General features: G+C 40.9%; 1 protein-coding gene across 1 annotated transcript in view; it reads right to left on the bottom strand.

Moving 5' to 3' along the window:
* Window positions 1-25,988, bottom strand: part of TMEFF2 (transmembrane protein with EGF like and two follistatin like domains 2) — a 215,519-nt gene extending 189,531 nt beyond the window's left edge. The window contains exons 1-4 of the mRNA XM_019554486.1: window positions 25,629-25,988; window positions 23,401-23,510; window positions 17,469-17,598; window positions 13,083-13,109 (exon numbers count right to left, since the gene is read on the bottom strand). Coding sequence (XP_019410031.1) covers window positions 13,083-13,109; window positions 17,469-17,598; window positions 23,401-23,510; window positions 25,629-25,806 — 445 coding nt within the window. The 5' untranslated portion in view covers window positions 25,807-25,988. The remainder of the gene's footprint in view (window positions 1-13,082; window positions 13,110-17,468; window positions 17,599-23,400; window positions 23,511-25,628) is intronic.
* Window positions 25,989-25,994: the final 6 nt, after the last annotated feature.

The following is a 25,994-nucleotide window of genomic DNA, read 5'->3' as shown; positions in this document are numbered from 1 at the left end:
TGGCGCGCCAGAGACCCCAGTAGGGAGCAGACCCCGCAAGGGGAGGTGGCCATGCTCCCGGGCCCCAGAGCCTGAAAAAGGGACAGGCAGCCCCCGCAGCCAAGAGCCAGGGGCTCTGTCTGCGTGGAGCCCGGAACCATGGGCTCCGTCTGGGTGGCCGTCTCATTTATACCAGCACAAGCTAGGAAAGTGAGAGATAAGGTGAAAACAGCCTGTGTTTGAGACTGTTTGGCTTTTTCGCTTTATTTGTGTGTTTAGATCTCATGGGAACTTCTAATGAATCCTATGGTACACCACTAAAGAGGTCAAGGCAAGACAGTGTAACAAAAGTGGGGGGGGGAGGGCACCAGGACACAAAAATACCACAAAGTGACCAAATGCTAACGCAGCCACTGCCGCTACCTCAGGCACTGACTCTGCTCTGTGCCACTGCTTTCCAGCTTGGTCAAGTATACTACTATGCCTTTAAAGAAAGGACCGTAGTAGATCAAATTTTATACTAATAAATTGCAGAATGTATAATTAGAAAGCATATAAGGAACTAAACAACATATGGTCATGTCCAAAATTCTTCAGGGCTACTTCAGGAAAGCAACCATATTTAATACATCACATAGCTGTGATATCAATGGGACTTAATAAGCATGTTTCTGATGATATACAGTGGAGTACCTGTTTTAAAGCCTTCCAGAAGCCTGTAAGTAGCCATAATCATGAGCTAGATTCTGCTATCGTTATCACTAAGGTTAAGCTCCAATAATTTCATAACAGTCATGGGAGAAAACAATCTAGGTTTATACTGATTATGCAGTGGATTTGGCTCACTGCATTTGTTGCTGCTTTGTTTACAATAATAAACCAATAAATGAGTAGGTATTTGGGCTTGGATGCCGTCTTTTTGATATGTTTGCTGGAGTATCATAGTATTTGTTTGAAGTTTTGATGATTTAGAGTGGCTTAGAGATTTTCCAAACAGCACATAATTAAAGGCATATTTGCACTTTTATCTCAGTTTAAGTGGAAGTATATTTCTAATTTTTGAAGGAAAAAAGGACATGTGAAATGAAAACTATGTACATTTTGCAGTGTCATAATCTGATGTAGGAAAGGAACTTCCTTCATCCTCTCCTTGTGTCACTGTCTATGGCTCACTTGCTTAAACCAGCTGTTCATAAATGTGTGTTATTGGTGAAGGGGTCTGGATGCTTTCAGTGGAGGGCCTTCAACTGTGTAATTCATTTTTCCTTCCGAAGTGACAACTTGTTCCCTTTTTATGCAACAGCTTGATAGTTGCAACACTCACTCAGGATGCGAGAGACCTGGGTTAAATTCTGTCTTCTGCCTGTAGGATTCAAACTTACATCCCTCATCTGCCTGGAAAGTGCCTTAATCACTGGGCTTTCTGCTATTTGGGGGTGTGGAAATTCTCCACTTATTCTTCTGTGCCACTGTGCAAAAAAGAATTCAAGATTCACTGGACCGTCATCCAATGGAACAAGAACCAGAAAAAGGTTTCTCTCCTTACAAGGACCATTTATACCTGTGCATTTAATGTGCAGTAACGTAAATTACTGTGCAGTATGATCATGCATCTACACATGCACATTTACTGTGCAGTAAATATGGCAACTTACGCTGACTTGATTAGTTACTGTGCAGTAATGCATGTTTGTGGACTGATAATAACGCATGTGTGTGGAACTAACTTTAGTTACTGCTTACTGTGCAGTAACTGTGCAGTAATTTACTGCATGGTAAATTTAAGTTAGCATAAATGGATGTGTAGACACACCTAGAGTCAGGCTCATCCTCTCTCCCTTGACTAATAAATCTTGGGATCTTTTATCCCAAATTCTCCCAGCTGTCGGCCTATAATCTCAAGTTTAGGACAATCTCTAGGGAGCAGGGGAGATTTGGTCTTAAATACTGAATCCCCTCCTATGTCTGAGGGAATTTGAACCTGGGCCTTCCAAACCCTGGGTGAGTGCTCTAACCATTTGACAACTGACTAAAGGGGTGTGGGGACAACCTTCTTTTTCCTGAAGGCCATGTTTTAAAAGAAAAAGTGAGCCTTGAAAGACAAGTTATAGACACTTACCTTCAGGAGGCTGTTCAGGGCTCTCAGTCCCCAGTGGATGGAGGTGCCTCCTTGCAGCCCTGACTAAAGTACATCTGTCGTTAAAATTTCCTGTTGGCTAGCTTCAGGTGGCAGTGCTCTAAGGACTGCTGATTGTATGCAGCTCCCTGCTCAGCCTACTTGCTATTGTGAATCCCATTTTAAGGGGCTTACCTGTTCCCACACCTTGCACAGGGAGCCTAGGCACCTAACACAAAGTTCTGGATTCCAGTCCAGGGCCCCAAAGCCTGAAAAGTTAGGATTATTTAGGTTTCTGATTTTTTATAGGATCTAGGACTTAGCAACTTAGGCTGCTTACAGACATGGAAAAATACAAAAACAATATTTTACTTTCAGGTTGGCATGCAATTGAATCAGCTATTAGATAAAAATGCCCAAAAGCTTTGCTGAAGTACATGAGCTATACAGACGCTGGGGAGCAGGGTCAAACTGATGCAATTCCTCTTCCAGTAGAGCACTGGGTTATTTTTTTCTATGTCTTTCAGCACCCATGGGTGCTTAATTCTTCACTGGCTTTCAGTGAGGCTTACAGTATATCCATGAGTTCAAAGGTTTACTTCAAGCCACATGATTGAAGATTGGGTCCCATTTGTGCAGACATTCCCCAATGAAAGGAGGCATGCCGGGAACCAGTCGAAATAAGTTAGGGTGGGGGGAAGGACAGGCAGGATCATAGAAGGGCTAGTGGGTCTGCAAGTGAGGGGAGGGGCTGTGGGGGGGTTGATGAGGTCCAAAGAGGGTTTGGAGGAGTCAAGGGTCTAAAAATAGCCTGGTTAGGGTGTGGGGAGGGAGGGAGGAGGGCATGGGTAGGAAGAACACAGCCCTTCAGCTAGAGCAACCAGCTAGGCTTTCCCAGCCCTGAGACTGTGCTCCGAACCTGTACAGATATTTGTTAGATTGGGCTAACCCATTCTCAATCTAACTTAGTTCACCTCCTCATGTGAGACCAGTTAGATTGGGCCATCTATTTTTTGCCCAGTCTAACCTCCCTGAAAGCCTGTACAGATCCACTAGTAGATTGACCTAGCCTTAGTTAGGTTGATCTAAGTGTAACATCTGCAGGTACCCTTATGGTGTGTCTACAGTGCAAACTTATGCCATGCCATTGCACCCTTAAACAAGCTGTTCTGCATGGAATACCTCCTGAACTGGGAGAAGTGGGAGAACTAATTAGCAGAGCTGAGCAATGGTGTTAATTAGTTTGAACACAAAGCCTTATAAATATTGTTACTACTTCCAGTTTAGAAGGCAGCTCACATGGATCAACACATTTAGGAGTGCTGCAGCCTGGCACAGCAAATATGGGATGTAAACAAAGCCTTAAGCTCCTAAATGACCAAGTCACCTTTGGAAATGAGACTTTGGTTCTTTTGAAAATTATATTTTCCAGTGATACCAGTATTGTATACATTTTATAAGGTTGCTAAGGCAGGAAAAGGTATTACACAAGGAAAGCCTATATTAAGACTGTACCCCTTCAGATTTGGTCACTCATGTACGATTCAGTTCACTTTGTATTCAGGAGTTGCACTCTTACACTATTATAACTACCTTTTTCCTATCTGTTTCAATATTGCCATAAATATACACATCCCCCAAATGAAATTAAATCTCACATCTCCTTTTGTGCCTGTTGTACTGCAGGTGAAATATTATGCAAACCGTATGAAGCTACACGACAGAGCACCATATTATCTATTATGCCCAGGCAAAAAAGGATGGGGGTTTCAGTCTTAGACCTGAATTTGCTTTCTTTTGTAGGTTAAATGGAAATTCTCACATTACTTTCCCATATATATTGTGTGTATGTGTTAGTATCACATTTATATACTGCTTCATTCAAACCAATATACACTCTAGCTTTTATAGAGTATTTTGGCTCAAGTGTTATTGCTAGGAAGGTGTTTACAGCAATATTCTGCATAGCCCTACCTATCAATCAGCCTTGTAATAAAGCAGACTGGGAAAAATTGGTGGAAAAGCAACAGCATGGCTGAATTTAACAGTTGTTCATGCCAAAATAGCAGAGAGACAAGTACAAATGCTATCAGGTCAAAGTAGCTGTTCAGCTGTTGATTAAAAAAAGATGATACGTGTGGCTAAGTATAATAGCTTATTACCATAACTGCTGCCTAACAACTGGCTTTAGAAATAAATCAGATAGTCAGGTTTCTAAGGGTTAATTTTGTTCTCTGTTTTATTTTAGAGAAGTAGCCTGGGTTAGTACAATGTGTTTTCTTGTTCTTCTATACAGCTTTTATAAAGAGTACACGGATTCTACCCCCCAACCCCAACCTATATGAGAGGGGAGGTTGGAGAGGTATCTTTGTAACTGCATATGTGTCTGAAAGGGATGCCTTAAATTGACAAACTAGGAACAAAGCAAGAATAATATGTAGCTCCAATGTCTTTCTTGGTTATGCCCAGGCAGTCTTGTGGCCTGCTGGGAGATGGCATGTTTCAGAAAATTAGATTCTGGACAGGAATTTAAGAGCTTTGGATAATATTCATGGCTTGGCTACTAAGCTGCTGTGTGATCTTGGGCAAGTCATATAAGTGCCATAAGTGCAGTACGGTCCTTCCTGGGATATTCCTGAGTATTCCTCACTCATCGGCAGCCACTGGTATACACCAAACCTGGAAACATGCCTGTAAAATCATGCATCTCTAGAAACCTCAGTCTCTGATATGCTTATGCTGGAGATGGCCCTGGAGTGGCCTCACCACAGTTCATTTCTAGGTTTGGAGAGGGTGTGAGCAGGAGCTATTAGGCATGTTGTGCTCCGGAAACTCCCAACTGAGACATTCTCCTGCCATGGTGCAGACATACTTTCACTTCTCCATCTGAACCTTTGTCTAGCAAGTGTAAAAACTCTATGAGGCTCAAATTATCTCTTACAGTGTGTATCTGATGGAGAGTGACAGGAAAACAGTCGCTGCTACAGCTGGATGTATTGCTGCAGTGCAAAAGCCAGTGCTGTCCCATGCATCGTTGCTGTCTAAGGCATGGAACTGCCCTGCTACACCTCTGATACAGACCCTAGCAGTGTGCACCCCAGATCTCAGTTAGAAACGCTGAATGCTACTGTAATACAAATTACAATGATATTGATGAACTATCACTTTTTTTATTCTACTTTAACCTAAATCATAGTGAATTAACATAAAAATCAAAGTAGGATGACAGTTGCATACCCAGGGGCCCTATCTAGTTCCCACTTAGGTCAATAGGACTTTAATGGAAATTGAATTGGGCTCAGAAACTCATTCTGTGCTGGTACTAACATACTGCATTAGTTGGGGCCAAATAAGTACCTTGTGAGACAGTCATCCATAATAAATCTATAAGATTAGAAATGAAAGACAAGTGACAGAACTAAATATACAGATAATATAAAAGGACAAAATATTAAGAAAAAAGTAATCAAGGAGAGACTGGTCTTTTTACTGTGTTGTTGTTTAAAGAAGTTCTGAAATGAACAAGAATTCACTGAGCAGCAGTTCAAGACCAGTACATGAATCACTTGGGGTTCTCGAATTCAACCACTTACAAAATAATGTCGTTTGATAGTAAGTGAAATCTCTTTTAATTATTCTTCTTTACATAAAAATCATTCTTTGCATATAAATCCCTTCACACAGACTTGGGATTTTTATTTTATTTATTAGTTCCTGTGTTTGACTGATGCTGAACCTTCTGGAGTACACAGGTAGGTTTTTTATAAAAAAAAAATTCCACCCCTCTTACATTTTCTGTAATCAAAACTATACTGTACTTTCATATCCTTTAATTTATTGGGAAAAACTCTCATGGGGCCAGGAAACTTTGAATTTCAGCAATATTATTCTCATTATTCCACTGGGTTCCCCAAGCCATATGTAAATAAGGAGTGTTATCCCTAACAAATGCAGTGATCTAAAAAGTACATGCATCTTGGGCACTGTCAGAGGTCCTATGTCTATGTAGTTTCCTTTTTTGCTCCTCCTGTAACATAGGGCTGTCACCCCCTCAACGGAGATGTCAGGGTGCAGACAGAAGTGCATCTCCCAGCTGTAATGCAGAATACTTTTTGCAAAGTGTTTTGAGTTGCAACTGTTATTCCAGACCAAACAGAAGTTCACTGTTGGTTTCAGCAGGGAAGGGAATCTAGCTGTGGGATGGGAGCCTGCAAACCAGGGTCCCACAACAACAGCCAGGCTCTCTGCCAGTGCTCGTTGTTTTCAGAATTGGAGGGGGGAAAAAGCAGCAGAGAGAGCTCATTCTTGGGCCTCCCCAGCTGGTGCTGAAGGGTACATGAACTGGACCCCCAACCTTGGAGGGGCTGCAGTACACCTGCCCCAAATCCCCCAGACTGAACTCCCTCTGCTCCCTTTCCCCACTCCCATTCTGAAAACAGTGACAGGCTGGGAGCGCTGCAGACACAAGTTACAAAAGACGCTACATTCTGTAAAGCCTCTATTGGCTACCTCATGCAATTAGGGGTCAGATTTTTCATCCAATTGCCCAGCTGCTTGCAATAGTGCACTTGTATTTGGTCACAGCTATAAACTGTTTTTTTGTGGCCAGATTGGGTGAAATTTGACATCCATCCTCACCCTTCATGATACATGATGCAATATTAACTAACAGCTGGGAAATCCACAGTCCTCTAAGTGTACATCTTCTGTTAACTATACAGCAATATTTTATTAGTATTTTAAGAAACATGAAAGGATTATGCCCCTAGTGGCTGAATCTAATCTTGGGGTTTAATTGTCAACCCAGGTGCAGGGCTAGAAATGTACCAAGCATCCTCAGGCCATGTCACACGTTTAGCTGCAACAGTTGCAAATCACTGGAATGTTGTGACATGTTAAAGTTAGTAGCTGGTAGGATAGTGTTAGGGCCTTGTTACACCTTACACTCTTTACCACACAAATGTTGATCAGCATTAGTGCTAGCTTGAGTTTGGAGCAGTTGAACTTCATGCCAGCAGGGGCCCTGGAGGACTGAAAGGTAAGAATTCCATGCCCCAATTCCAGATTTCCCCCCTTCCCCCAGTCCACCCTCCACCCCTGAGGCTCTCTCCCACCCCTGGGGGTTCCAGTCTTCCCAACCTCCACCCACGGGGCTCCCCCCCTTACTTCTGACTGTTTGTGCCATCTGTCCTGGGGAGCAGGCAGGAAAGGGTTAAACTGCCTGTCCACCTGCTGCTCTTCTCTAGTTTGAGCCTAGCCCAAACAGCAGAAGTGGCAGCCGAGCACCTAGTTACCCTTCCTTGCCTGCTTCCCAGGACAAGCAGCACGGGCAGCCACAAGTAAGGCGGTAGGTGGGGAGCAGGAGGAGCAGTGAGCAGGGATCTGGAGTGCTGGGGAGGGTGGAGAATGCCAGTGGGACAGGAGAAGTGGGTGGGGCATTTATACTAAAATGTAGCCTAGAGTGGCTACACCTCATTGTAATTGAAACAGAGTAACACCCAGTGGGCAGCCATTACCCTGCCCTGGAGTGGCATAACAAGTGCTTAAAACTTCTTTCAGGTGTTAATGTGTGGACCATCCAGAGGTTAAAAGCTCCAAGAGCTGCCCAAAATTACTGTTTAACAAGGCCCTTCTGTGATCTTTTGCAACAGCTGCAAATCATTGAAATGTAGTGACCTACTAGTATTAAAGTTAGAGCTTGTTGGGAAATAACCCTAGTCTGAAAGGGAAGAACTTTGCAATGCCATGGTGATACATGACATGTATCTGCATACATTTTAACTACATTTTGTAAGTGTTAAGTTGAACATCCCCCCGGCCCCCAACAGTAGCTAAAGGTCTGAATTTACTAGTTAGGGTAGATATGAAAACTGGAGAATCCTGCCAACAAATTCCAGGGGCTTCGGAATTTCCAGAAAATTATCTATGCCATCCATAGATGCTGTGAAGAGCAGAAGCTGTTGCTTAGGTTTCTACTGAGGTGGACTCAGCTTGAAGTATTCACCTTTTGTAGAGAACTTCATATAACTTTGGGGCTTCTCCATCTCCCAGTTGTCTGAAAGGATCAGGGTCTGCTTATGTATTCTTTGGGCTCTATCTGAGATAACCAAAGAGCTAATCCATCATTCTCTAGCCTTTGTTTTGCAGTTTGCTTTGAATTCACCTTCCCCATAAGTAAGCCTCCCCACAAATAAACCTCCCCATAAACAACTTCTGAGCCTGCTTTTCTTAATGTGACTGTTTTCCTAAAGACATAGGGCATGTGTAGACTCAATGGGGGTTTATCTCACCCTAAATTGAAGCAGTGGGTTTTTAAAAATACCACTTCAATTTAGGGCAAATTAAACCCCCGTGTCGTGTACACCGGTGTCTTACCTACCTCTCCGGCGGCAGGGAGGGAAGGGTGAGCTGCTGGTAGGCAGAGCAGAACCTGGGCCTTGGGGGCCAGGGGAGTAAGGGGAGGCTGGTGCTTCCCTCCACAGCAGTTATTCCCCCCCAGGTGCCACCCACCCACAGGAGCCAGCTCAGGCAGTCCTGGGGGGCACTGCAGCTACAGAGGGAAGGATCGGGTCCCTGCGCAGCTCATGCAGGAAGGCAGGCTCTGGGGGGAGGGGAATCAACAAAACAAAACAAAGATAGATCAGGCTCGCCACTTTTCTTTTTTTTCCTTTGGTGAAGCCTGCCTTCCGGGGCTGCTGCCAGGCTACCTGCATGGGCTGCCTGTGCAGCTCCCAAGCTGCACAGTGCCTGGTTCTTTGCTCTGCAGCTGTAGGGCAGCAAACTAAAACTCCTTGGAGGTGTTTTAGTTTGCTGCCCTCCAAAGTCATTTAAAGTGCATTACAGTGCTGAATGTCCTGCAGCAGCTGGAATTAATGCGCAATAAGCTGCCGACACGTGCAAAGACCAAAGCCATTAAAGCAACACAAAAGCATTTAACCAGCTTTAAAGTGCTGTGCACACGTGACCCTCGTTTCATCTACATAGGCAGCAATAGCACAGAGCTACTGGGTTGAAAATAGCAGCCATGAGACTGAGCTGCCACCTTTATTTCAGTTTGCTGTTGATTGGTTAGTTTATGAGCAGCTGGATAATCCCTAGATGTGTCTGACAGCAGACTTTGAAAAGTGATACCCCATCAGTATATATTCAGTTTACACGGGGAAGGTTATTTTGTGAACTAGAAGGAGAAAAAAACCCTCCAACTACATAAAAAGAGAAGAATCCCAAATTATGTAAGAGTGGGTGAGCAGGCTAGTTAATTGTCTAGGGAAAATCTTACCACTCATCACTGTTGAGTGGATTTTTCAAGCCTTACTCTAATGACATCTTGAATTTATTACATCCTTTATGACAGACCCACACCCAGTAAAGAATTTATTTTGCCCAGGTTTAGTTCCTCATGGCACATGGATGTATGTCTGCACTGAGCACTGGTTGCTTATTAAGTCGTATATAATACAAGGCAGCTTTGTAGACCTTTAAACGGATGCACGAACTTGATGCTATCTACTTCAAAGACCTACTTCTCTACTACCTGCATACCTAGTCCCTGAGGTCCTGTTCTACTCATCTTTTGTCAACCTCAGCTTTTAAACTGAATCTGTTTGGAAATCATACTTTAGGTCCCCTGCTCCGAGTCTGGTACTTCAGGAGAATGGTCAAATTTGTCTTTTCTATGTTTTTCAAATAAGTTTGAAATCTTATCCATTTCCTTTGTGTATGCATGTTATAATGATAAGAACACACGCACAAAGAAAACACACACACAATACTAAACTGGATAAATGTTAACTTTATTTCTACAAGCCATAACAGGCCATACATGTGAAAGGCCTATTACATGTATAAATTGTATCTTACTGAAGTTCTAGTTAGATAGTTTTTCTTTGCCCTTTATTTCTTTGACGTATATCAGTTTTTATGATTGCTGTTGTTATTTTCTTAAAGTTCTGCAGACACTTCAAAAAGGACACTGGCAATGTAGTAATATTTACGCAATGGCTTCAATATTGACTGATGAGTTTATGCATCTCAGTTTTTGTGTGACAAGTTTGGGATATCTGAAGTTTGGCTGATTTCCCAAAAATGCCAAATGCTACAAGTAACTGGGGAAATATTCAGTACCTCATATCTAGCATGCCAAACTTATCAGTCACTTCTTAATATTGTGGACATTCATAAGTAAAAATATTTTTTTACCTAAATATTTAAACAATACTTTTAATGAAAGTAAATTAAGTTACACTTTGAAACAGGGCTCTCCAACCTCCAAGTAACTGGGGGCCATAAACTCTGTCCTCCTCTTACCCCCAAGTCTCTCAAACCAGAGTCCCATGGTTCATGGGATGTCCCACCCCCTAAAGGCAGTCTGTGAAGAAGGAAGCAAAAGCTGGGGGACGTGAAGCCCAGAGAGACTGACAGCAGCAGAGCGATGGAGGCAGTGCTGCCCAGACCAGGAGCCCAAAGACCACAGGTTAACCCCTCAATGGCTACATGCAGCCTACCAGTTGTCAGCTCTACTTTAAAATATTCTCTTTCCCTGCATAGTTTCAGGTAAAAGAAAATTCAGCAAAATGGCAAATAAGGTGACAATTTTCTCATCACATGACAAAGAATGGGAGGACCCCCCCCCAGGAATCTACTAATATACTCACCCTTTTTATCTTTGTGGCTTATATGGTTTTCTGTAGCAGCACATTACATTTCAGACTGAATGAGGTAATACTGGTTAATTACAAGACTGATTTTACCTATCTGTGTAGTGTTTAAAAAGTATTTTACATATGCAAAATCTATCTTTGCCTGAAAAGAAGCACCTTAGCCTTATTTCCACTCAAACTGATGTATATTAGAGAAAAGATTACTGAAGTCAAGGATTATATGCTACTGTAGAAGTGATGTAAGTTAGCGAACAATCAAACCCTAAAAGCACAAAGTATTATTAAAATTATTTATGGAGAAATCCTGGTTCCTGTGTAATAAAAACAGCGCATTGCTAGTTTATTTTTCAGGATTGAGGATGATGAGCAGGAGAGGGTGGATAAAGTGGTGGATCTTTTTTCCTTTTTGGATCTCTCATGGGATAGACAATGAAATTAAACTTCTCAGTTACAATGTACTGTCCTCATGAACCATTGGTTCCTGCGCTGTGATCCATAAATTTCTTGTGGTCCATGTAAGTCTGTGGCTGGAGGTCCACAGATATCTGTACTAGCTGTCCTCCACACTGTCTACCCAACGCGCCGCACTGCGTTCATCTACATATGACACTACAGTGACAGGTATAAACTGTGACACCAATGCTACTGTGCAGTAGCTCATTGCTACTGCAGAGTACAGCCGGAAATGATCCGTGCGCCACTGGGATTGCACAGTAGCGGCAGTTACTGCGTAGCCACTTGCTAAAGCAAGGACTAAATGACTGCACAGTAACAAGTGCGCAGTTGTGTGCACATGTAGATGTGCCCACTGAGAGACAGCCTAATCCCAAATACTTCTCCATGTAACACGTATGCTATTTGGCAATTTTTCATGCAGTTGTGAAGAGTGAGGGGATCTGGTCCCCAGAATCATGGGAGGGAGGCTTAGTTGAGCCACACAACATGCTCACTATTGAGTTGTGGTCCACAACCGTGAAAAAGTTTGAGGACCTCTCTGCTAGCATAATGCCGTAGGGCTTCCAACATTAGAAAACTGATTTAGAGCAAGATTTTGATTATCTGTAGTATGACTATACAGGAAATCAGAGAGTAACATTTCCATTCTTCACATAACCATGTTAAGTCTATCCTTTTCAGATCTTTGATCTGGCTGCAGAACAAGGAACACAGTAGCTGTGCCCTCTGTATCTTCTGAGGGAGCAAGCAGATGAGGATAGACCAAGTCATAAGTTTTTCCCCTTCTAGGCTACTCAACAAAACTGCCTTGGAGCAGGGTCAGATTAAACCTTCAGTGCATGTGTGTATTATACATATAACACACACACACACACACACACACACACACACACACACACACTAAAATTAATAAATAAAAATCCACACACGCATGAGGGCGGGCTCAGGGAAGAGTCGGATTGAGCCAGGTGCTGCCTCTGAGCCCCCATGGAGTGAAGGACCAGGACCCCTGCATTTCAGCATCTTAGGCATGTTGTCTAGTCTACCTATGCATTAATCCGGCCCTGCCTTGGAGTTAGTCAATCATCTCAGCTAACAATACACTTGCACATGGAAGATTTATTCCTCTGCAATTGTAAAAGCAATATGCCTGGCATTCCTTGTCCTTCTGAGGAATGGTGCCTCCTAGTGCATTACTATGCATTTTCCCTTTTTTCAGGACTATCAAAAATCTATGATCTAACTGTAATTTTTAAACGAAGTAACTAATAAATAACTGCCCATTGTGTTAAATGTTAAGTTGCAGTTGAATGCATTTTACATTGTCCCTATAAGGCGTTCAGGGTTTGAGATTTTTGGCTGATGTTGATCTAAAACCACCTCATCTTTTTCCTAACAGCAATACTTCTTTGCAACTTTCAAAATAATTCTCTCTTGTTCTGCAAAATATTTGCTCAGAATTCTCCAGTGGGGAGGCAGACGATGCCAAGGGTTTGGTTCATGTTTTAAAAACAAGAAATATTATTTTAAACTTAAAACAAATGAGAGCACTAGTAACAGCAGATGGAGATAGAGTTCTTAGTACAATTCATGAATAATACACCATCCTATTAGAAGTAAAAAAGCTTTTTGAATTTCCTAAGAAAATAGCATGTCCTTATTAGGTTAGTTGGACTAAAATACAGTATGTCCCTTCTTCAGGAAAAACAAAAGAAACAAACAAATGAAAAAAACAAAAAACCACAAAGAAAGTATAAATGTATGGAATGAATGTACTGTTACAACTAAACAACAGAGTCCATTTACTTACAGCATGAAATGGTGAAAAACATATTTATATAGACACAGTAATATTAAAAGGTCACTCTTACCTCCATCCCCTGATCCCGAGCCTGCATCTGAGAAGAGAGCAGAGCGAAATTATATTCATATGTGACAATATGTCTGTAAATTCATAAGGCAACATTGCTCAGTTAAATGCATTACAGTGTATCTTATGTTTGATGTCATTCCTGAGTAAATTACAGAGATCTAATCTGTATGTGGTTCACTCAAGCCATCTTTCTGATGTCTGAATTTTCTTTTTTTTTTAAAGTCTCCATAAGAGACTGAAATAACTGAGGCCTAAGAGTGCTTTAATATTCTCATAAGCCTCTATCTTGTTTTGTTGCATTGAGACCAATAATTTTGCTTCAAGAGCTTTGTGCTTAGCAGTTTTGTAAAGTTACTTTGTCATTTCAATTCTACCTACATACTATATCTAAATATATATATAACTTTTATCTAGTGTTGAAACAATTGAAATGAAAGTCACATACATTTATAAAACTGTGATATCCCTGTAAGGATATCAGAAATGTTTGATGACAACCAGAGAATCTGTGTCATAAATTGGATACATTTTAAAGAAAGGAAAAAATTTGAATGCACAAAAATCCTTTCCTCCCTCCTACACACTTTCAGAAAAATACTTTCAGGTGAAATAATTTAATACTTAAAGGTAAAATCAGAATTACAGACCTCTTCACATTGCTTGCTTACTAAACAAAGTGCATTATCTTTAAAACCTTCTCATTTAACCTGAAATAATTTAGCTAGAATGCTTAGTTTACCACTTTCAGGAGGAACAGCTACATGAAACTGTAAAGCACTGACCTTCATTTAGAAGCTTTCTAACCAAGCCAGTGTGTAAAAATGCACAAGAATGGGAAGACCTACAATTTTAAACTATCCAGAGTCTAACAAAAATGGGCACAATCGGCTGTATTAAGGACACTGATGAAAACAAAATAGTGATGTTATTTAGAGATTCTTCTTCCTTAAAAGGACTTCAACTCACAACCCCAGCTCCATGGCAAAGGCAGTTACAGGGTAAATGGAGTTTGCAAAACTAAAATCGAATTCTACTTGCATTCCAGTGTCAGATCCCAATTTATTCACAGTCAGATCTAGTTCATCTAAATCAGTTAGTCATCATTATTCAGATTTTTAAAAATCTTCAGATTAACAAATCATTGAAAATTTTTCTGGGCCACAGAAATAGGGTACCAATTAAATCTTTCAGTAGGCAAAACACATGAGCAACACAGTTACATTGGTTTCCTAGCTAGATAACTTTTGGCAGTGGCATTTTTGCAATAATTATATGGCGTGGAGGCAATGAGCACTTGAATTGGGAAATAAAATGTGATAGTTCCTTTCTAATAAGCACCGCTTTTAACATCCATATGCCCAGTATAACTCTCCCATCTACTTCCTCCCAAATGCTCCTGCCCATGCCAGCTATTGAGTGAAAGGAAAGGAAGGTTTCTTCGTCTCGTGTTTCTCCTGGCTTCCAGAACAAAGGGACTTGCTACTAACTTCCCCACTTAGCTGCTGGAAAGAGGGGAACAAAATTTTATTTCATCCTTTCATCTCCTTTTATAGTCAGTGCATTTCTCCTATGTTTTTACCTCCTTCTTCCACATTTCAAGTCCAAATTCTGCCTACCCATCCCTGATGGAAGGTTTGGTCTCATTCATCTGCTGTTCTTACTTGGTATTCAGTGAGTATCTCTGTTGTGGGTTGAGCAGCCACCCAATTTCTTCTTACCCTATCCAGTGCAGGGAATTTTGATATATTTGTCCAGTGCTCCTTTTTCTGTTAGAAAGGGCAACAGGTACTCTTGAGATCAACATTCTGCTTCCTCTGTCTACATTCATAAAGGAGATAGCTACACTATATCCTTAACATGAATTGGGAGAGATGTTTCCAAGCGTGCTCCACCAACCCACTCTTGCTTACACAAAACAAACCTGGAAATGCAATTGTCCTAGCCATAGTGGCTCCACTGACATTGAAAAAGCTGGAGCCTGAACTGATTCAGTCTTTGCAGATTAGTCTAACCTGGCTAGGCTGAACCAGTCTGTAACCGGTTCAATTCCCTCCCTCCTTAGTCTGCAGCAAAACAACAGCTTCTTACCATTACTTCAAACTCGTGGTAAACAGCTTACCAGCTGACCTGTTGATTAGCTCCAAATAGCCCTAAGCGGTCACTGTGCTGTCTGCCTGTCCCAATGAAATTGCAGACACACATGTCTGCATTAGCTAGCACATCACATGCTTAGGGTCCATGGGGCTGGGGTCCCTGTTGTGAGAGATGGGAGGGAGGTGGGGATTTCCTGCTTGAGCAGCAGGGGGGGAGGGCAAAGGGAAGCCAGGCAGACCCTGCTGTGCCTGCAAGTCTCCGCCAGAGCTGCAGCCAGGTAGCAGAGGGGAGGGGTCAGCTCTGCTGTAGAGCAGAGAGCCCTGCCCAGCCCAGAGAGCATGATGGGATGCTGGGGGTGTCTGGTTTCTCTTCAACCAGCAAGGGGTCTGGGACAGACACTGCATAAACCAGTTTGAGCCAAATCAGTTAAGTCTGATACTACATTTAACCAGGTTTATCTCAAACCAGTTTCAGCCATTCTTAAGCTGGTTTATGTGCATTGAACATGTGTTCTGTTACAGGTTTAAATGAGTTTCTGATCACTTAAACCGGGTATGTGTAATGTCTGTCCCTAGCCTACAAGTGTGTTTACCCACAGGCACTCTGTAGACCTCAGTCCCTGATGTGCTTGAGAATGGCTAGAAATAGCTTCACTGCTGCATTTCCAGGGTTGGCATGCAAGAACAGGAACAGGTGCGTGGGATGTGCTGGGAGGTCCTCCCACTGGGACAGCATAGACCTATTCAAGAAGATCTAGCAATTCCTAAGCAGCAAGAAAGGTCACCCACTGAGTTCAGCAAGAGTTGGATCAGGCCAGAGAAGAATCAGTGATGTGTCCCACCCTGTTCTAATTTGTAGCGCACGCGCACTGAACTCTCTACCACCAAGAGCTCTGGTCTTGGCTCCTGGTCACACCCCCATGTCAGTGAGCTCTTTGCTGCCCTTTTCAAAATTCCTAGATCTGCTCCTAGATCGGGCCTATAAGTGAGGTAAGTCTTTTTGAGGAGGAAAAAGAAGTCAAACATTCAAGACCTCAGTAAACCTCATTTTTCTTTTCTATTTCTGAGATCCTCACTGACCTTCAAAGAGAAACTCTCCGAAGTGGCTACTGCAAGCAATAAGCAAGTTTAAGTAATGAAGTAGTAAGATAGAAAACGATTCTTTTTTTTCCTGATAAAACAGCCCAGTTGGTTCTCCCTTCTGGAAAAAACAAGACTAAAATGACTTCATCTACAACAATAGATTGCCTGACTGAACTGCTGGTAATACCAATTTCTAGACAAAGAACATTTTACAGCATGTGCTTTTTCCCTTGAAAATTCTTGGAAGGAACATAGTTTACAGAAAGAAAGTTTATTTTCTCTTAGGTGCAAGAAACACGGATTACTGCACTGAACAAAGTTTTTCTAATGCACTATTTATTGACTCGTCTATTCTAACCTTTAAAAAAATCCGCTTTAAGTTTAAAGAATTCTCTCAAGAACAAAGACTTATTCCTTCTCCTCTTTTCAAGTTAACTTCACTGCCCGGCTCTAATGAGTACAGAACACAAAAAGAAAACATCAAGAACTCCTGCACATAGCAAGCCAGTTTTCATGTCAGATTTTGTTCATTCACTTTTCAATATGCTTGATAAAGGAGAACTACAAACATTTCACAGTTTCTGGATTTAAGGAGAGATGTCTTGAGAAATAATATTCCTTTTCTGTGTACTGTTCAATGAAATCTCCCAACAAGTACAGAACAGATCATTGAATAGATTCACTAACTGAGTGAAAGATAAAGAACAAAATCTTCCCCTGGTATAAACTAGCATGGATTTCTCACAGCCAGTATTGCTATAGTATATATATGTACCAATGGGGAAGCAGTCTGAAACACAAAAGAAAACATGGAAGAAATGGCACTAGATGCAATAAAACTTATATTCCACTTTCTTCAGAATGGAGAGGTCTGTAGTAGCCCAAATGTCCACCTAATCAAACTTCTCCTTTAATCTCTATTTTTAGTTAGTGGTATTAATCATGTTAAATGCAGCAGAACACCAGACAGTTATTAGGAAAGAAACTTTGCTGTACACCAACCTCAGAATAAAGCCAACAGGTTTTGTTTGGGGTTTGTTTTTTGTTTTTCCTTTTAAAGGAATGTGTGACAGTAAATTCGTAAGATCGAGTCTGTAAATTAATACTGGAGTTAATACAGAAAAGGAACAATAAATAGTCATCACAATACACAAGTTATTTTGGTTGCAAACCTAGTTCTAGCTATAGCCAAAGAATACTTTACCTACCAGTTGCACATGATCCTTGTGACACTACAAGTATTTCGCTCTGCTGTTTGCAAGCAGCCTGTCTCAAGTAGCATTCGTTCTGATAGGTATCACCATTGGAGCCACACACCGGCACATAGTCACCGCTGCACTAATGGATATGGAAAAAGAAACAATGCAATTAGTAACAAAAACAATATCAGTGTCAAGTCAATCCCCTGATAAGTTATAAAACCATCAAAACAGAAAATTAAAATTCAGAAACTGCTTCTTAGCTGTTCGTTCTTTTCACATCTAAAGTTGTCAAGAGGACTATAGGAGAAAAATCAAAGAAATATCAACTCAACCTACAGAGTATAAGCCATATTCAGATTGGTGGCAGACAGGAAAGAAATTACCTATACAAGATAACCATTCCATAACAGTCCACTATGCAGTTTCTTATCTCTCTCTAAAATACTATACTCAGAGACCGAACAATGGACAAAATAAACATATAATCTTATTTACTAGGGCAATTCATTATCTTTCCACAGAAGACAAACAATTATTTCTGCATAGTTATAATTATAACCAAGTAGAAAGCAGAATTTTTGTGTATGTGTAAAAATAAGCACACAAATGAAATCTTCTGAAACACTGACATTTTTCAATGAGTTCTAGTTATGTTACCTAAAGCTCAGAGCTCTCCATGTCACAGAGAAAAGGTATCAAGCCAGAGGTAGAAGGAATTTCGAGTCAACATTCTAAAGAACACAGAGATTAAATAATACATTGTCAACTCAACTTCCATTTGGCATTAGAAACTATTTGCTTTATTTTCTTCCATCACAAAAATGGCCAGTTTTGCCCACTTTTGTTCATATTAATAAAGAATAGTTCCATTTGATAACGGAAATTAGGCAACCTACGGGGTGTAGTTATCATAAGATAATCACACTCTAAGGCATTAGAGATACTTGGATGTATCCTGTACCTGATAATTATGCCAGGGATATGATTATTTCATGATTACTATACTCCTGATATGCCTCATTATTTAATTATAACAAACGTAATGATCAAGATTATTATTTACAAATGATCATGTCTGTTTAAAACCAAGTAAAAATTAAAAGGAAGTCAAACTACCAATTTAGCTGTCTTAATCCATAAAGTATCTTACATGTGTTAATACACATGATATACAGTATGAAACAGAAATTACATAGATATGAATTTCAAATCTGCCTAGATATGAGTGACCAGAGAAATGATTAACACATGCAATTGCATGTTTTGTATTAATTGCAAAACTCCACATAGAGATGTAGCCAAGAAATTATTCATAGTTGGTCAGAGTGACATTTTGATTGGGCCAACTCAAATAACATTTTCTCTATGCATTATATATATTTTTAAAATTCCTAGGCCTGATGCCCAACTCCTCTTCCTTTTAAATAGAAGAGAATGAAGCAAAAAAAAAAAAAAAAAAAGGTGGGGGAGAATTCAGAGATTTTTTAAAAACTATCGATGAAAAAGTGCCTGATATGTTATTTGGAGGAACATATTACAAATTTGAGCAATGTTAAATAGAAAAATGCCAATTTCATCCAAAAGCTCATCGGTGATAATCTGAACAAAGCTGGAGGGTGACTTGGAAGAGTTTACCAAGACAATTAACACAGTCAATTGTATTTTTTTAAGTACGAAGGCTCAAATCTTACTTGCTGTATATAAAGTGTCCCCTTAACACTATTGTGACTATCTGAATGAATAAGGTGTGCAAGATTTGACCCAAATGTCACATTAGCCATTATTACAAGTGACTGGCAGCAATGTGCTTAATGTACTCACTAACTCAAGTGTTAAAAAGTAAACATATATTAGTGACACATTCTTCTTTCCTCTGCAAACTAAGTTAATTGCAGTTTGAATTTATTTATTTGCTATAAACTGTTTCCTTGTTTTTATGCAACAGTTACGCTTATGAAAAGACAAAGATGTGAAGCAGCTCTTCAACAACAGGGAACAAAGGACTTCGGAGCTTTCAGGTGGTGCAAGCTTTAATTTTCAAGTCAAGTGGGTTTGAAAGCTTTGCTAAAGCCATATCTGAACTGAAGATTTTAAAAAAGGTAGCAATACAATGCTGAGATTTTAATAAGTGGCTATCTAATGATCTATTAGAGCTGGCATCTCCTACTTTACAAACAATGGAAAACTGGCATTCGCAGCTTTTTTATTGGCACAAAGTATTTCTTTCTGGTCCTGGAGGATAGTAGGAAAACAGACTTTGATTGTCAGCATTTTCTCAGTCTAGCAATACATTTTTGGCATTGGTTCAGGGGACAGTACACCAGGGCCTAAAAACCAGTTAGATTTCCATTCTGTGACATAAGGCCCGATGCACCATTCATTAAAATCTGCATCAAAACGCCTATTGACTTCAACAGCACAGAGCCACATTGTGGAACCCTCTTTCAAACACGTTTTTTAAATTATATATGTGCAGCTCAAGCAAGAAAGAACAATGAACATATCCTCCACACCTGCCAATGACTGCTTTTCATTGCGTTTGGAATCTTGTATGCTCATGATCAGAAGCACAGAAAGATATTGCTTTAGCAGGCTCTATAAGGTTTATTTATTTAAAAGGTTTATTTTTCAGAGGAGCTGTCATACTTGTATAACTCCTCCTCAAGTGACTGCTATGAAACTTTGATTATTTCCTACAGTCATAAGTGTCATATTATAAATACTGTCACCACACTGCATATATTTTGAGCAAACAAAGTATAGGGGAACATATTCCAGTAATGTAATACAGGGTTTTGAGTTGGGTGACTAGAGACTCAATCTTATAAACCCTTAGAAATGAAAGGACATGCCTACACAGACAGGGGATGATGTTCCAGCGTGACATCAAGAAAGTTACACTGTTCTGGACAAGCTGCCTCCTAAACCAGAAGCAGTATAGCCACATCCATGCCAGCTAATTAGCACCAACCAAGCTAATTGGCACTGTTACTCAGCAGGGCTAATTAGCCCACATAGCACTAGGTTCATGCATCTACATGGCTTACACTTTAGGAAGCAGCATGTATGGAATAGTGTAGCAGGCTTAAAAATACTACTCTGGAATATGGTAAATTTACGATGTAGATGTGGCTCAAGTAGTTTAACTCATGCAAGGAGCCCCAGTGAAGTTGACTGACTATTCACTTAAGGAAAGTTGCTTGTGTATTTAAATATTTACAGGTTTAGGGTCTAAACATAGAGGAACAAATGCAGCATCAACTGAAATACCTCAGCATCCCTTCAGGCATTTTCATATTGTCAGAAACAAGAAAAAAAGAAGAGATGTTGCCAGATCAATGCATTCAGAGGCAGTTATATAAAGGCCCTTCTAATTTGCGGAGATTATGATTTTATGATGCCGTAAGAAAAAAAAAAGCAGGTTGTTACATGTAGTTGACAATGAGGTCCAGTAAGAGGGAATGAGTACTGAGTACCATTAATACATGGGGCTGTGCTCTAACACAAAGAGAAATTAAGTTCTGTTCTTACTGAAAGAGATGTGTATTGGGTGCTCTCTCCTGATATACTTGTCAATGGCCATGGAAATTAATGCATGATCTACATTTCTGCAGTATTACAAAAGCAAAAGAGTCACTGTGATGAAAGGCCTTCGACTTTCTTAACCTACATAAGGCAGGGGACCACTCAAATGAACTAAAACAGCCCCTCATGAATCTGCCTTTCAAACAAAAATAGCAAGAAGTTGTATTTTCTTACTCCATGTTTGGTAGGATGCTATTTGTAGGAACATTATAAAAAACAGACAATAGACATGCCCAGCTAAGAGTTTAAAACGTGTAGAGGCAACTTAGCTTTCAATCCTCATTTTTTTCCAAGTTGCAGTTAGAGCTCCCAGCATATTCTAAAGAAATCCAAAAGAGCAATTAAACTGATGAGGAATCCTCTACTGTTTTACTCACTCTTATTCTAGAGAAATGTCTGTGGAGCAGAGGCCTGATTTCTGAGCAAGGAAAATCCCTCACTTAAGGTATATGGTTTATGAATGTGCCCTATATACCACACATTTACTCAGTCTGTGATTCTAGTGGACATTTATTTTCTGCTGCAGTAGTGCTTCTCCTGTTTCCAGTCAACCCGCTGATGTTACAAGATGAGCCAAGCTCCTCCCCAGTTGCAAATCTACTGAAGTAAAAGGTTTGAGCAAGGCAAGGGGATTCATTTGACTGTGACAAACTTCCAGTGCCAGCATCAATCCCGGTATTTGCAAAACACATATAGCATCCACCACTGGTAGCTTACATGGCAAGTCCATGCTCAGTGCTGTAGCTCTTGCTGGCTTCCAGGGGGTTTGGATCAGACCCACAATCACCTCGTTAGTTATTTACATTTCACTTATGATTGTAAGCATTATTCCATATTTGTCTTATTTCTCTGGTATCATGTCTCATTTCTCTTGCCATTGTCCAACACTGGTATAGCTATCACTGAACTCCAGAATATAAGACAATGCATCCCAGTGATTTTTCTGACCTTTGTTTATTCTAACTCACCAATGATTAGTACTTTTCCTTGGGAAAATTAGCCTGTATTCTCTCCCTTGCCATGAGCAAAGTCTTGGTTTGCTCCTCCCAGGCAATTGATCCATTGCTTTAAACCAGTTGCCAATACCAAAGTGGAATTAAACATGAGAATTTAGTGTTTTATCTGGACACTGAGAGATCTAAATGCCAATGGGACATCCTCAGTGCTATCTTCCCTTCAGGCAATGGTGCTAATCAAGTCACACATGCTGATCGCATTATATAGCATTTTCTCAGGAAAAGAAAATTTAGAGATAGAAAGAACATGGCCCATATGTATCAACTCTAGAAATGGAAAAATTCAATAACGGAAGGCTAAATGGAGGAGATTCAGTAAAGCAATTGTTTTGTGTTCCTGTGTAGACATTTCCACCTGCCCTTGCCCCACCACTTTTTAAATTGATGCATGTATGTTTTTGGATTTTTTTCTTAACATGTATGTGTCTCCGGCAATGTAAGCAATTCTTGTCACACTTCAAACTGAATAGCCTATCAAAGCTCAATGATAAATTAGTCATTACAAATGTGCACAGTACTGAACCATGCCTGGGGGTTTCTACTGTAAACATGTACATAGGTATTAAAAGTTCAACAGTTGAATAAAGCTACCTCAAAATGTAAGAAACAACTAGGACATCAGTATGTACATATGTGTTGGTACATACTCAAAACTCTTTAATATACAGGCTATGTAGTCAGATAATTAAGCAAAGTACAGCTGTTGGCTAAAATATATGTCAGAAGTAATACTTCATAATTAATTGTGTGACTTTAAGAATGCCTGGGCTTTGGATTCAACCAGGTAGGGGAGAGAGAGAACGTATAAAAGGAAACAAAACAAAAATCAATAAAACCCTCTAAAACTATAGAAAGCCTAACAGAAGTTTTTGATTTTAGAACAGTAGAATTTCCTTCTAATCTGAGCTATAGAGTAGATAAGTAAGCATTGCCACTATGCAACCTTCCTGAAAATACTGTATAAGCACATTACACATCCATTTCCCTAACTAGATCAAAATTCTGAATGTATAAAGCCAGGTCTGTAACACTGATAAATGTGGAAAGGATTTAAAATCCTAGCTAAAAGGGCACAGCAACAAAATCATAAATGCACAACCTGAAGCTGCAGACCCCAAAGGGACATTTAAAACCATAGCATCTGCATTTTCCCAGAGAAACTTATGTCTTCTTGACACCAGTTGGCTCTCCTGCCAGCTCTTTATATTTGCTGCCAGGTTTTCCCTCTAACTTCTCTGCATGTAGAGAAATAAATTGCCAAGTGATAGGTTGTAAAGAGAGATCCCTGATTTGTATTCTCATTAGTGAATTAAAGAATGAAATATCAGTCATCTTACCTTGAACTGACAGACGCAAGTCACACTGTCTCCAATTCTTAAACATTCCCCATCAAATTTACAGGTATTGGTGTCGCAGAGAAAAAGATCATTTTCTCTGTCATCAAAACCTCAAATATAGAGAGAAAAATACTGTCAGCATTGGTCTGGTAGGAAGAACAATACAGGCAATTCTGCATTTTAATGTACGCAACACAATAACCTTGTAGATGAAACAATAGTCTGGATGTTTCCGTCTTTCCCTGTTATCCATTTTCTACTTTTTGTATTGTTCTCTCCTGTCTTCGTATTACCCCTCATTCCCCACACCCCCCAAGCACACTTTTTTTCTATTAAACAGACTCCATTTCCTCAAAAGCCATCCAGTAATTGGACTATTTTATTTTCTTAGGTTGTAAATACCATTTTATCCACTGTTGCATGGAAATATGTTATTCTGGATGTATGTCCAACATGGAATTTCTCCAGACAGTGATGTCACAAAGCCCCTATAATAAAGATAAACAGGCTGTGTGTTTTCTGTGATGGTCTGTCTGATACCAATGAAGATTGATCACCTCTAAGTTAACAGGAGGGGTGCCAGGTTCTTCACAAGCTGCTGAGTAAACCTAGCTCTCTCCCTTCATTTTCTACAGACAAACTAACAAATCTGGCTGAAGATTCAGCTCACGGATGCCAGCATGAATTTTAGATTTCACTAGTTGCCAGCCTACTCTGACAGTGTGCAGTGAGGTATTAAACCAAACAGCTATATTAGACTCCAAATCCATTAAGATTTAATCCTATTGATTTTTTTAACATCTTAGTGCTCCAAATTATACCACTGCATATTAAAAATGAAGAATCCATGGTAAAAAAAAAAATCACTGCTTGACACCAACATATTATGCAATATATTCTATGCTATACATAGTAGGAAGGTATTCCTTTTCAAAATGCTAGTACAAAGTCTAATTTCAAAATTACTTCACATATTAGAAAGGCACAGGCTGTTCACCTAAACATGGAACTCACTGTAAAAGTCAATATCACTTTAAGGAATAAAAAATGGAGAGCACTTTATTTTGAACATTCGGATCTTTGAAAACCAGCCTACAGTATAGCTAAATTTTTGTCTATAACCTGTGCATGGCACTTTTCTCCCAATTTTCAACATGCACACACACACAAAGTTGACATGTTACACCATACATCGCTGAGTTCCACTTTGTCACTAAGGGAGATGGGGATTTTGCTTCATGCAAACCTTGTTAATGCATGTGTGTGTATATATATATAGCTATATAATATATATATACACACACACACACACATACACACATACACATACACACAAGGGCTACCCAAAAAGAACGGTGTGAGGGATCAGCTAGAATGAGAAAAGCCACACAAGACGCAGTAGTTGCGCTGAAACCCCCCCCAATGGTAAATAACACTTCAGGCATTTTGTGCTCTCATCATTTTAAGAGCTAAACTGGTCAGGTACAAGCCATCTGATCTAAAAGGGCAGCAACCCCCTCATCATTTTTATTCACCAGTATATTTCACCTGGACTCAGGCAGGCAAGCCAGGCTGAAAGTGATCGGATGAAGGAACAGGGAAAGAAGCCTGTTTAACTGCAGCCTTCAGAAGAAATCGAGGAAATCGCCTGCGAAGCATTACTTCTTGATCATTTGCAGCTAGCCGCCCTTGCCCTTTGGTCCTGTGTGTGTTCATCTGACAGCCATAAACATTACCTCTGCTAACTTCTCTCCAGAAACTACAGGGTTTAACTGAATTAAAAAGAAAAAAAACCCAAAACCAAAGCAAGCGAGAGACCCGCACGCCGTGCCTATAAAAATCAAAATGCCTTGAACCAGCGGCAAGGAAAGGAAGACTTCACCCAGCAGGATCAGCTTTCCAGATCATCATCGGAGTTGCTGTTTCTTGGAAAGATGACCCAGCCCCAGACTCCTGGCACTTTCTGCAGGGGGATCAGCATTTCCCAGACAGCCCCTGCTTGATTTATTCTTGCCTTCTCTCCCCTCAAGTTATTTCTCTCTCGCTCGCGGATCTAACTTTTGTTGCTCCCCCTGCCCGAAATACAAGACAAAACAGCATCGAGCCTTTGCGGGATCTGTGTTCAGGCTCTGAACAGACCAGCACCCCCGAAATCTCAAAAGGATGCCATCCAAGTACCTGGGGGAGAGAGTGTGGGGTGGGTCGCGGGGGGCTGGCGAGCAGCTTACCGGAGCAGTTCCAGCCGGTGGGCGTTTGGCAGTCACTTAAGGAGGTAGGGAAAGCTGCAAGTTTCACTGGCCGGGCTATGATGAGTAACATGACGGGCAGCAGCAGCCAGCAAAAGCAATCGCAAAGTGTCCAGCCGCCGCCGCACTGCCGAGGGGGGGAGGCGTCCCCCAGCACCATGACTTCTCAACTCAACTCCGCAGCAGCCGCAGCAGCCAGGGGCTCCCCACAGCGGGGCGGCGTCGGGGCGCGGGCGGCAGGGCGCGGCGGCAGCTCAGCATCCCGGGGGCCCCGGCCAGCAGCGGCTCAGGAAGAGGCAGCGCAGCCCCGGCATGGCGAGCCGGGCAGGGGCGGCAGCGCGCTGCAGC

Source organism: Crocodylus porosus, unplaced genomic scaffold (genome assembly GCF_001723895.1).
Source record: "Crocodylus porosus isolate Cpor-Errol unplaced genomic scaffold, CroPor_comp1, whole genome shotgun sequence".
Taxonomy (NCBI): Eukaryota; Metazoa; Chordata; order Crocodylia; family Crocodylidae; genus Crocodylus; species Crocodylus porosus.
This window is presented reverse-complemented; position numbering and strand designations above follow the sequence as displayed.